Source organism: Fragaria vesca, linkage group LG1 (genome assembly GCF_000184155.1).
Source record: "Fragaria vesca subsp. vesca linkage group LG1, FraVesHawaii_1.0, whole genome shotgun sequence".
NCBI classification, from domain to species: domain Eukaryota; kingdom Viridiplantae; phylum Streptophyta; class Magnoliopsida; order Rosales; family Rosaceae; genus Fragaria; species Fragaria vesca.
The window spans coordinates 12,654,061-12,666,902 of record NC_020491.1 but is presented as its reverse complement, the minus strand read 5'-3'; the positions used below and the strand labels follow the sequence as shown (position 1 = coordinate 12,666,902).

Genomic DNA, 12,842 nt, shown 5'->3' with positions numbered 1-12,842 from the left:
CAATTTGCCTTGCATTACTCCTGGTCCACGGAAGCGCGTGCAAGGAGAGCCCTGGCTAATATTTCAGCCTCGCTTCGCCCCGGCGGAACTTTCATTGGAACCATGCCAGACGCCAATGTGATCATCAAGAAGCTGAGACAAGCTCAAGGGTTGTTCTTTGGAAACAGTGTGTACTGGGTGAGATTTGATGAGGAATTTTCTGAAAAGAAATTCAAGTCTTCAAGCCCCTTTGGTATCAAGTACATGTTTCACCTTGAGGGTTGTGTTGATTGCCCTGAATGGCTCGTCCCCTTTCACGTATTCAAATCATTGGCAGAAGAGTACGGTATGGAGTTGGTTTTTGTGAAAAACAATCACGAGTTTGTGCACGAGTATATGAAGCTACCAGAGTATGAGGTTTTGATGCAGACGATTGGTGCGTTAGGGGGTAAAAGTTCAATATCAAAAGACGAATGGGAAGTTGCCTATCTATACCTGTCCTTTGTCTTGAGGAAACGAGGCCAACCAGCTTGAAATTCATCCAACACCTTGCTATACATGAACTTCATTTCAGTCTTGTATAATTCGTTGTTCTTTCTTGGATATGTATATATAGTTATTGCCTTTCAAAGTTTCAATGTTATCAAATTCGTTGTTCGATCAAATTCACGTACAACTACTCACATTGAAATATACCTTTGCTACGAAATTCATTTCAGTCTTGTATACGAAATGTTCAATATGTTAGGTTCTCAAAAAAGAAAAAGAAATGTTCAATATGTTCACAGATTATCAAGCACCAAGAACTGTAAGGTAATTTATATCAAAACGCAGAGAGGGGAGGGGGTTCAACTGCAAGTGCTAGCTTGCAAGATTGATGCAAACAAACTCATGAAATGATCGATCTATGCCTAGACCTGCAATTTAACCGGATCATTACAAAGTTACCAAGAGATACAAATAATAACCATACAAAGCAGGTTCTTCACATTTTGAGTTATTAGTCTGCAGAAAAGTAGTTCTTATTTTCAACTAATTTTGTTTTCATTGTTTCTTTAAATAAAAAAGAGTTCCGTTGGATTAATTGGCGAGTACAGCGCTTCAAATAACAACCCTTATAAATTCGGGAGCTGTGGCAAACCAAGTTTGGCTATTAAGGAGAAGCAAATAAGTGCACCACATTATTTGCTTCCCTTGATGCAGAAGAAACTCTATACTCTACATGCCTTTGCAGCACCACTTTAATCACATATAAGGTCAACTTGGGTCATTAAAGCATCAAGGATTTCCTAACAATCAGATAGCACATTTGAACAATAGGAAGCTTGAGAGTCCAGATCAAGCTTCTAAGGAAAGTACACGATGGAGTGAATGGAAAATCATCTGGGGAAAAACAATTGGAACAACTTTCAGTTGAGCAAAAAGAAGTTGCATAATCTACACATTAATTTTCACTAAAACTATTATTGCATTTGGTGCAAGTGTAGAAAGTAGTTGCCCCCTCATCAGCTGATCTCATCTGTACAAAAAGACGATATCAATGAGGTGATGGGTTCGACACCCATCTGTGAGGTGATGGGTTCGACACCCAGCCCTTGCAAAATGTTATGTATTTTGCATTTGAAGGCGTATAATATATGTGTATTGGCTGGTATACGTATATGTCGGTTGGTACAGTATACCGATGGTATATAAAATTGTGTACTGTAGCCGAGCCGAGTTATCACACTTGGTACGGCTCAGCCGAGCCGAGATGTCCTCTACCGACTTGTCGGCTACCGAACGTTGTTGGTTCGGCTCGGAACTCGGTTGGCTCGGTTAGTTCGGCTCAAAATGTCAGCCCTAATAATTTCCACTTTGCTTATATTATTGACCAATCCTAAAACAGTCTTATATTTCAATAAAATAACAAAATGAAACCAAGCACGAATTACACGAATCTATAATGTGGGAGCTCCCATAACAACAAATCCTAATCAAGGTAATATTCTATATCAACAAATCCTAACCAAGTTAATATTATCAACAAATCCTAAATTGACAGAAACTCTAGTTATAGACGACTTTGAAGCATATGAATATGATGGCTTTTGAATTGAAGCCTGCTCAGATTATAAGCAATCCGATCGAGTCATACCTGGGGAAGTAGGGATGTGGGCGACTGCGCGGGCTATGGGAAACGGCAACCTCTCTGGCGACAACGACGGAGGAGTTGTGACTGAGATTGACGGAGGAGTGACTTAAGTAAATAAGCTGCCGCTTGAAAGAGGAGGCGGGGAAAGAAAACGTTTTATATCCGCTGCTAGGGTATATACGGGATTGCAGAAAAGCTTCGGGGGCAAAACAGACAAGTCACAAATAGTATATTTTCCGACCTCGACTTCTCTGCTCGCAGATCTCTCGGCACCGATTTGCAGTGCCACTTGTTCGGTACTCCTCTCTCTCTCGCTCTCATGGTTATTATTCATGGTGATGTTCGTGTGTTGATATAGACTAATTGATGGAATTGACTGTCACACCCTGAATTTTTGGATAAAAAAAATTTCAAATTTCAGGCATGATAACTAAAAGAAAAACAAACTTCACAACATTTTAGTTTACAGCTTGTGAAAGAATAATTTGAACAAGGTAAAAACTCCCTCAATACTCACAAAATCTAGAAAGTAAACAAAAGGAACAATGCATATCTGCCGCAGCCTCAACTCTGCTAAACCTGACCTGCAAAAACAACCTCTACAGCATGGATTGGTGCACCGGGTTGTAAACAACAAACCCGGTAAGCTTTAAAAGCTCGTATGAGTAAATCTACAACAACAGACTCAACTCATAAGATAAAAACAAGAGTTCATGCAGTAAAAATAAATAAAATCAGGAGAACACTTACAAGTAAGAGAAATCAAAGAAGAAATTAAGAAAACACAACAATTCAAAATCACTCAAAATCATAAATGAAATCCTGCAAAAAGTGTAGTTCAGGATCCAAAAAAAAAATCACACAATTAAAATTAAAGAATCTCCTGCGGATAAGCATAGTTCAGGAGATACTCAAAGCAAAGAATTTAAATAACATCACATAAGAACATCACCCAATCATTTCTCTACTCTTATTTATGGGTTCGTCAACGCATAGTCATCCCCCATAAGTAACTAGACAAACACGTACTCATGGGTTCGTCAACACATAGTCATCCCCCATGAAGTACCGACAGACTAGAGCTCTATACTGACTGTAACCAATCACCCGGCCAAGGCTTGGTTCCCGGTCCACCACGAAGGCTCCTAATCTAATGCACACAATCACCACTAAGGCACAACCAAAAGCAATGCACAACAATCACCACGAAGGCACACATTCTATTACTCTCCCATCATAACACTTATCAAATCACAAAATAATAATATCATCATAACCATAACCAATCACCCGATTAAAGGCTTGGAACCCGGTTTAACTATTTAAACATCAATTCAACATCACATTATCACATTATCATAACGTGTCTTTCACACATAAACACGTGGATATAAATATTTAAAACAAGAATAATTCTACCAACTCTAATTATTACTCATGATCGGAAGTCCTTTTGAAAGATTATATTATTAACAGAAAACTTGTTTTCACTTACCATGAGCGGTTGACGATCAAGCTCATTTATATTTAAAAACAAAATCATTTTATTTCAAGGACAACTTCACAATTAGCAATAATCATCATCATCATCATCATCATCAAAATCATCATCATAATAATTATCACCATCAGAACCAACATCATATCCATCATCAAAATCAACATTAAAATAAAATAGGCCACAAAGTGGACCTTAGTGAGATTCTACTCACCTTAACTCCCGCTACGTCTTCATAAGCACAAACGCAAGCGTTAGCTCAAAAGCAAACTCCACAAGTCACCCTAATTAACACAAATATTAACCTTAGTAACCAAACAAACTAAGAGTAACATTTGCCCTCTTAACCCAAAACTAAAATCCGAAGGTTTGCCCAAAGGAGGGCAACTCTCCTTCAAGACCTCCCAAGGTCCTCGATCACCCAAAACTAAACCTCCTACAACTGCCAAAAACGGCTCCTTCTTTTGAAAATCACAAAATCATCACACCTCATCGAAAACAACTCCAACATTAAGCATTACAAGATCTCAACCTAGTCTTATAATATATCAACGTGCTCACAACAACAAGAACTACCTAACCCTTGCAACTAAACCTACACATCCTGCCAAACGTGCCGCCACGCGCCACCACAGGCGGTGGCGAGTGGGCCTCACCCGCCACCACGAAACTTCCGAATTAGGGCAAACTCCCAACACAAAACTTGTAGATTAAAAAGAGGGGAGCACTTTTTATACCTGAGGTATCCGCCAATTCGGTCGGAGCACGCCGGAAGGTTGGAATCCACCACCGTAACTCTACACCGCGAGTCGAGCTTCAAGACCACAAAGGATCGAACGAGGACGCCTAACACTTCCTACCCCGACCGGTTCCGAGCCGTGTTGCCGCCGTCGGAGGAAGGAAACGATCGGGTTGCAAACCGGGTCGCCAGCCCTCACTGTGGCGCTCGGCTTGCACAGCTCAGCTCGGGTCATCCTCATCCACCAACACAGGGAAGATTGCGCCGCCGAGGAGAAGCGACTCCGACCGGTGCCGTCGCCTGGGTCGACCGGAGTTGGCCGGAAAATCCAGGTCGGGTCAACTGGGTCCGGTTCGGGTCGACTGGGGAGCTTGGGTTCTCTCGGGGTCGGGGAGGGAGAAGAAAGGGAAAGAAAATGGGTTCTGAAAATTATGAGGACCCAAAACGAAATTTTCCTATTTAACCTAATATTCTCAAAAAGCCACAACTTCTACTGACCATAACTTCCTCATACGAAGTTCGTTTTACGCGTGCCACGTGTCTACGAACTCGTATCGTCGTGCTATACAACTTTCGTGAAGGAAGTTTCTCGAAAAACCCAACAGATTTGAAAGTCAACTTTTGACCCCTCAGAACCATAAGACCGTTTCGGGTAATTATGCGTCCAAACGCTTCCGCTCTTCCTTCGTACCTCAAAACACACTAACTTCTAACTCGAAAATTCTCAATTAATATTAGAAACTAATATCAAATTTCCGGGGTATTACATTGACTATCTGAAAGGAGAATTGTTGTTATATGATTGCTGATGGCTGATATGAATAACCAAGTGTTTCTCGATTATGTTGCCTAATTCGATGATATATTGAGTTCTTGATGTATCTGAATGGTCTCATCAACTAGAAACTTTGCCACATTACATTGCTACATGAAGATATTCAATTTTGACCAAACTTGCTCTTGTGCTGCTTGAACATATTCAATTGACCAAACCATGATTTTTAGCACTCAGAAGAGGAAAAAATGGCGAGCTACATGTGGAGGAAATACGCAGACTATGTGTACACAAAATGGGAAAGAATGATTCTTTGGAACATGGTCAAGCCCTACACCCGAACCAAGTATTTTACTCCTCTCGTCACTATCTACGTCGCTGCTTTCTACACCGGAGTCAACGCCTCCGCCGTCACTGAACAGCTCTACAAGGTAATCACTCTACTGGGTACGTAGTTGATACTGTTTAAGTTGTGTTCTTTAATTTGGACATGTTTGATTTGGATATGTTTGAGTTCGTGTTATATGTATAGATGGGAGAAGTATTAGACCTGTTGGTGTTTGAAACACTATGTTGTTGGAGTCAAATGGGTCCGGTTCAGTTCATTGTCTATGAGTTCTTGTTGTTGTTATTTTGCATATGTCTTCTAGTCATAGAGTAGCAATCTGAAGAGAAATGAAAATGCTTTGATCCCTGAAAGTAATCGAGGAGAAACAGGCAATAGAGTTGGGAGATGTGTTTTTTGGTTCTTGTCTTGAAAGGAATTTGAGGTTTTGATCAACTCCTGATTGGTTTATCTTTGATTAGAGTTGTGATTGGTGAAGAGTTGGAGTCTCAGTTTGGCAATATGTCAGCTTATTGTATGCTACCAACATATTGTAGCTTAGTTTTAATGGTCTGTAGTGTTCATAACCTTTCAAATGTTTTGCCTATTAGTTTAGTTCTTATTGTTTTCATCAAAGCGTGGATACCAACTCTTAATGGTGCCTGCTCTGCTGATCTCACCTAACTTAATCTTCTGTCTTGATTACTTATATATGATTTAGCTGCCTAGCTATCTTGATTTCCCTTTCAAGGAAAATCGTATTGTGTAGCTTTACGTATCTTTCTGTTTATGAAATCCGACGCAAGTAAATGTTATATTTGTTCATACTAATTTTGAAGAGTTGTATGAAACTTGTAAGTTTTGTTATTGTGCAGGAAAAATATTGGGAAGATCATCCTGGCCATCAGGTCCCTCTTATGAAGCCAAAGTTTTATGGAGGACCTTGGAAGGTAGAGAGAGGAGAGGTTCCAGCCTCTCTCCCAACCCCATAGACAAGTTTGAGATTGTGTGAGGAGTTTCTACTATCATTTGCAACCTTCTGTTTTGAATGTCAAGGGCATATTGTGCCTAAAAGAAAAAAGAAAATGAGAAAAACAATTGAAATTCTGTAAGATTTATGCCAACAATGGATAACTACTTTAAGGAAATTGGTAGCAACAGCTAGCCTAGGATCAAATTTGTCAAAAAAGGATGACAGCTGTAGTTCAACTACCTACAAAGTTGATAGTTGATACATGAGATGAAATAATCAGTAAGAGCACCTCAATAAAATTCTCCTAGATATATGTGGATGATTCATACAGGCAAAATGATGCTAGAACATATATGAATACCTAAAGGAGATTCAAGCCTAGCAAATGGTAAGTGTAGTACTTTAGTTGCTAATTCAAATAAGAACACAATTGATTCCCCAATCATATTTACAAAAAGCCAACTGACAAGTAAGAGCAAGTAAACAAAACATATGATGAAATTACAACATATTAATATAAAGCACTTCTAAGCAAAACTAGCATTCAATCTCCAATCTCTACTAAACAGTAAGAGCAAGTACGTAGTTGAAATTACAGCGGAACACATACATCACTGAACCAACAGGCTTGGAATTTAAAGCAGTAAAATCGTCTATCAATCTATTCACCTCCACAACCTCCTGATCAGAAAACATGGTGGGAGCCACAGAGCTGATAACGACCGAAACCGGGCGTTTCAATTAAAACCCTTTTGTGTCAATTGTAATATAAAGCAAATAAGGGTATCGTTATAAAAGCCGGGGATTGAGGGTACCTTTACAATTACGTTAATTACAAAATAAGAGAAAACAAAAGATAATAGTACTAGAGATATGAGATTTTGTGATTATAAACAAAAAAACACAAAGAACCAAAATAAAGCAAAAAATATCAGATGGATGAGACGTTAGAGACTTGGAAATCCACCACCAAGTATGTTTCAAGATAAGTTAACAACCAAAGCTTCAATCATTAAGTCACAAATCGGTATCAATCAAGAACAAACCGTGAACGCATTGCGTAAGTCCTTATTACTTCCCTTGAATACTTAAGCAAGATGAACGCACCATTACTAAGCCTTTAGAATAACCGATCAAGGTATAGACATTATCCTATCAACAAATTATTGTAAGCATTAAGATCAATGAAAGTGATTGAACAAGTATGCAAAACTAGTGTGGAACACCTACCTTGCATGCAATCCTTTTTATTTGGTTTCACCTATTGTCCTATAGGTTTTACTACTTTGAACTAAGCCGTATTAACCGTTTAGAAGATTAAACAACCTAATTCTAGCCCCACTCACAAGTTCATAATGTTCTATGTTGCGCATACATGAACATAAACAAGCAAGAGTTCTCCATAAACCAAAACCAAATAAACAATTTGAAAGACTCAATAATTCGAAACCAAGGTTCATAACAATATCTAAAACATTCTTGGGGCTTCAAACCTTGCCCTTAACTAAGAGAAATCAGCCACACATGGCTGTAAAGACACACAAGAAGAATGAAAGATGACAAATGAAAGATAAACCGTGGATGATGAAGAGATCAATGATGGCTTGGCGGCTTCCTTGTGCGAGTCCGCAACTATGGAGGTTCTGATGATGTGAGATCATTGGCCTCCTCTAATCTCTTCATGTCCTCACTTCTTTGCTATGATTAGGGTTATAAAACCCTCAAAACTTGTCTATGGGCTTGCCAATATGGTTTGGGCCTCAAAATAGAAGTTTTGGTCCAAATCAGAAATTCGGGCAGACAGAACTTCGGTCACTTAAATGGTCATAACTTCTTCTCCAAAATAGGTATTGACGATCCGTAAAAAGTTCTAGAAAGTAGACTCTTGTAGCTTTCCATTGATATATGGCACATCTTCTGGATCATTGTGAGCTGATCACAATCTTCTGTCGAAGTTAACTGACAATTTCTGACAGATTTTCTGATTTCTTTCCTTGCACAACATGAATTCCTTTTCTTTCAAGATTTCTCCTCTTTTGTCTCTTTTGGGCTCCTTGGCTTTATTTATGACCAAAAACCACAAACTTAGTTAATATGAATATTGTTAAGGGAATTACATAGCTAAATAGGGTCGGAAATACATTATAAACGTAGCACTTTGTGTTCCTATCAAGAGCCTACATTTTCAGCAATCAAAACCTTATATCAATACAAAACAAATCAAACATAGATGCCATCAATCAAAAAATTTAATTTGCCGTTAAAGCAAATGTAAGTGCAGCTAAAAATATAGCATTGAAACAACCAGAGTCAGCACTCATCATAAACATAGATACAACAAGAATTCACCTTGACTAAGCATTTATCTCTTTTATTCATGAAACTGACAGCAAATATTCTACACTTTCACCAACTCTAGTAGGGAGTAATGGAGTAATTGGCATCAAACACACTTGCATAGCCACTACAGAATCAATATTGTTATGACATTTTCTCAACCTTGTCTGTCCAACATATTGCTCCACAATCTCTAAAAACATGTATATTATGTTTGACAATGTATTTCAATAATCCATCAATATTGGTCGTTTCGATGCAATTTAATGAAATACCTTTTGTATAATGTCAGGTGCAATTGCTAGACAGTTTCAAAAACAAGGAAGGAAAGACCAGTCACTGTTACAAGATTTTTTATAGGTCCATGGAACGGTCACTTACAAACGACTAAATCAATAAGTTACAGGTAGTTCATATAAATATGAAGTCGGTCTATCATTTCTTTCTTCAAATCTGTTCATATAAATATGAGGTCGCACATTGAAGGCCTAACCTTAAAATCTGTTTCAATTGCATATGCATGATGCTGTAATAGAGTTGGTAAAGAGCAAGTTGAAGGTGGTCTTGAGATGAGAGTTCCTGATTTGCTATTGTAGCCTATTTTGGCAGCTCAAAATATGTAAAGTCTACTTGATGTATAGGTTTTGTGTTTTTGCTTAACAATGTAACATCATCCATGCTTGATGACCTCAGTGGTGCCTTCTGCAATCTACACTAGCCTCATGGGTTACCTACTTACCTTATGTGTTTTTCTCTGTTACTGGGCGTTTTTTATGCCTCCTTTACACCAAAAAAACGAGTACAAAAAGAATCGTCTGATGCAAATATTAAACAGGTTCGAAGATGTATCATCAAAATCGAAAGTTCAAAACCATTTGATAGGTTGTTTAAAGGCATTGTCAAAACCAAAAACCAATATTCAAACGATGACCAAGACTGAAGATAGTCACAATATGATGAGTTTTCAAGCATGTCTAATAAGACCATAATTCCTGCGAAAACAGGTCTTTCGAGGAATGGCTACTCTACTCAAATGCTATATTGTTAAGTACTATGTCTCATCCACTAATTAACGGTTTTGATGGAGCTAAATCGATTTGGGAGGAGAAAAAGTTAGTGAACGAATCCAGCATATAATTGTTTAAATCTCGAAATACCAAATAGCAGATAGCTATAGTGTTTTCCTTTAAACTGTAGTTAGCAAACCATGAAAGAACTGAACAGTAAGAGAGTTGTTCTCCCTAATCACTTGTGCCCTCTTTCTCCCTAGGCTGGTTGTTTGATATGATGGAGAAGCTGCCTTCAACTCGATTAGAGTTCTTGATTATGGCTTCATGGATTATATGTCTATATGGGTTGAGAGAAATAACATTGTTTGGAAGGGCACTAAATTTGTGCCTAGGAAACTTGAAAGGTGTTTGGTCGAAGTTCCTACCGCTTGTTAATTCAGCCCTGCAAGAAGCTGAACCTTGTCGTGCAAAGAAACTTTAATTGGTTAGTTGGTACCCTGGTTTGATTGATACATATATGCTCGATAACAGGATGTAAGTCTAATGGTGATCTTCCGAATGATGGTAGAATTTGGTTTTGACAACCACTTTCATGATCGATATGACATAATTAAGTGTTTCATTCATGGTGAAACACAGTTTCCATGTATAATATTCTCTTCTTTTTTTCTTTTTCTTTTGGTTACAAAGGGTGCCTAAAAGGACAAGCAAAACAAAAACATAAGCTAAACATGCATTACAGCAGTTGCCAGATCTTCTGGCTCTGGTAACAGCACTCAAGTCATCAAGGAAAACTTGGACAGCATGAACATATTCTTTGTACCCGTATAATTTGGGGTGAAAATATATTCTTTTTTTTTTTTAGAATATTCCAAATCAATGTTTCCTAGCTATACATACTAGCGCAATAGGAACAACATTCCTTATTCATGTACAAAATCATATTAAAAATCATAATCTAATGAGGTATGGCCATTAATGTAAGTTTCCCTCAATGAACTGGTAATTGAAACTACTTGATCGAAGTGCTATATTTAATTATTTTGAGTCTGAAATTTCCTTATTCTGATGGTATTAGAAATGATTTGCTTTTGATGTCGGCATTAGGATTACTTACAGGAAAGTTCCCCAAGTCTAGCCAGTGCTTCTAATCTAAAAAGAAGATGGTGTTTCCTTATTCTAGTTGTATTAGGAATGATTTTTCCTTTTTATGTTGGGAATACTATAACATCCCTATATATAACTTGTGTAGGGCATGCAGGATAACAAGGACAAGTTTAAGAAGAACAATGTCGACTTCAAATGAAATTGAGAATCGAAAAACAGAGAAACATGGCCGTATCGAAGATATCGAAATTGAAATGCAAGAAGCAACCGACCATTGTGAAGAAATTCGCCATCTTGTGCAAGAAAAAGCGAAACACAGCCGTGTGGAGGTTGAAAACATCCGCGAATACAAAGAAGCAATCACCCGTCTAGAAGAAGGTTTCCGAAAATATAAAGAAGCACTCCACGTCCACGGTCGCGCTCCTCCTCCAGGATTGGTCGCGCTCCTCCTCCAGGATTCCACCGTCAACAAGAAAACTTGGCATTTCTGAAAGAAACAGCCCAGCGTCAAGAAGATAAACTTCTAAACGCCAGGCAGGAAGCAGAGAGGGGCCGCACCTTTGTTAGGAAGGTCTTCAAAGGGGTGCTGGGTGTTGGTGCATTTTATGTTTTCTGATATGTTTTTTTCGTTTTGATTATGTAACTTTTATCTATTAATGTATTGTACTCGGTGAAATTTTAGAGAGTAAATATTTTTTATCTGCCAAACCATTCTATGGTGGCCGTTATTGTTAATAATGCAGTACGTTACAAGGAAAATGCATGCATGTGTAGGGTTTAAGATATGTTACTTCATGATTAAGCTAACTAGAGAAGTTATTAACCTTGCCTATTATATATAGGGAAAAGGGTAAGTTTACAATAGTGTAAAGAGCTCATGGGTGAACATAGAACTTAGGCTAAAGAATCAATGGTCCAAGGACCAAGCTAGTCTTACAGTATTGGATAATCAACGGTGGTTGATGAACTTAGAGTGGCATACAAATAACCTTTACCTGGCATGGTTACTTTGAAACACTAGCTTCATATATACGTACGTACAAGCTAGCAAGTTTGTGAATGGATTTCCAGCTTAATTAGTTAGGTTTGTCTGGATCTAGTGCTACATTGATTAATATTGTAAGAGATAACAGTACGTAATAAGCTAGCCTACCTGAGAACTAGTAGAGAACAATGCAAACCAATAAACGATCGAGCATGAGTAGTGGATTGGGGTGCGAGTTCCATAAGCGACCAGAGAGCTTTTGGTGCGGGTTCTTTGATTACTATATTTCATTTGAGGACTTATATCGAAAAGAACCAAGAAATAGACTTCCAACTTGACACAGTTGCCAAAAAATCATCTGCTATCACAATATCAAAAGTATTGGTTTGGCATTCATGGTAGCTATGATCAAGCGTATTGTTTTACAATGATCAATAGCCGCTTCAATACAATGATGAATGATCAAGGACTGATAATAGTTTGGAAATAGAGTTCAACAAAGATGTCTATTATAAATTACCCAAAAAGATTAGAAGTCCTTCCAGGCTTGACAGTTAATCCTCTTAGACAAGCAGAACCCCATTTACGCATCCATCGTTCTCTGGATTATTCGTCACCTGTGCATATTTCCCTGCATTCACCAGCAAAGATGAGTACAACCACACAAGTCACAAATCTAGAAGTACCCTCATTCAAAAGAGCAGAATGCCAAGCAGACGGAGGTTTTGAACTCACCCCATACCACTTTCCCGTTAGGTGTGACTAGACCAAGTTCGCTTACGTTCACCTGATATAGAAATGACACACAAGAAACAGCTTGAGACATCATGATATTGAAATTATAGTCATGATTTGACACAAAGCTTATAGGTACCTCAATGATGGTTCCCTTGGTCAAGACACCAAGAGAGGTGTACATTTGACCATTAGGGTTTTTCTTCACACCAATGATCTCAAGGTTAAAAGTACATTTGAGTTCA

The 12,842-nt window shown here is 38.3% G+C and overlaps 3 protein-coding genes across 3 annotated transcripts in view; 2 read left to right on the top strand and 1 right to left on the bottom strand.

Moving 5' to 3' along the window:
* LOC101294607 (mRNA cap guanine-N7 methyltransferase 1-like) overlaps positions 1–641 on the top strand; it is a 1,210-nt gene extending 569 nt beyond the window's left edge. Inside the window, exon 2 of the mRNA XM_004289243.1 lies at positions 4–641. Within this exon, the coding sequence (XP_004289291.1) occupies positions 4–513 (510 nt within the window). The 3' untranslated portion in view covers positions 514–641. The remainder of the gene's footprint in view (positions 1–3) is intronic.
* Positions 642–5,373: 4,732 nt separating this feature from the next.
* On the top strand, positions 5,374–6,442 carry LOC101294310 (uncharacterized protein At4g29660-like). The gene is made up of 2 exons (XM_004289242.1): positions 5,374–5,556; positions 6,326–6,442. The coding sequence occupies exons 1-2, from the start codon at positions 5,374–5,376 to the stop codon at positions 6,440–6,442; spliced, it is 300 nt and encodes a 99-aa protein (XP_004289290.1).
* Positions 6,443–12,224: 5,782 nt separating this feature from the next.
* LOC101294020 (ribosome biogenesis protein NSA2 homolog) overlaps positions 12,225–12,842 on the bottom strand; it is a 2,415-nt gene continuing 1,797 nt past the window's right edge. Inside the window, exons 6-8 of the mRNA XM_004289241.1 lie at positions 12,737–12,836; positions 12,598–12,649; positions 12,225–12,493 (exon numbers count right to left, since the gene is read on the bottom strand). Coding sequence (XP_004289289.1) covers positions 12,426–12,493; positions 12,598–12,649; positions 12,737–12,836 — 220 coding nt within the window. The 3' untranslated portion in view covers positions 12,225–12,425. The remainder of the gene's footprint in view (positions 12,494–12,597; positions 12,650–12,736; positions 12,837–12,842) is intronic.

Coding starts and splice junctions, on each gene's coding strand:
- LOC101294310 (XM_004289242.1), top strand. CDS start 5,374: ATGGCGAGCTACATGTGGAGGAAATACGCAGACTATGTGTACACAAAA. Junction 5,557..6,325: donor TCACTGAACAGCTCTACAAG/GTAATCACTCTA, acceptor GTTATTGTGCAG/GAAAAATATTGGGAAGATCA.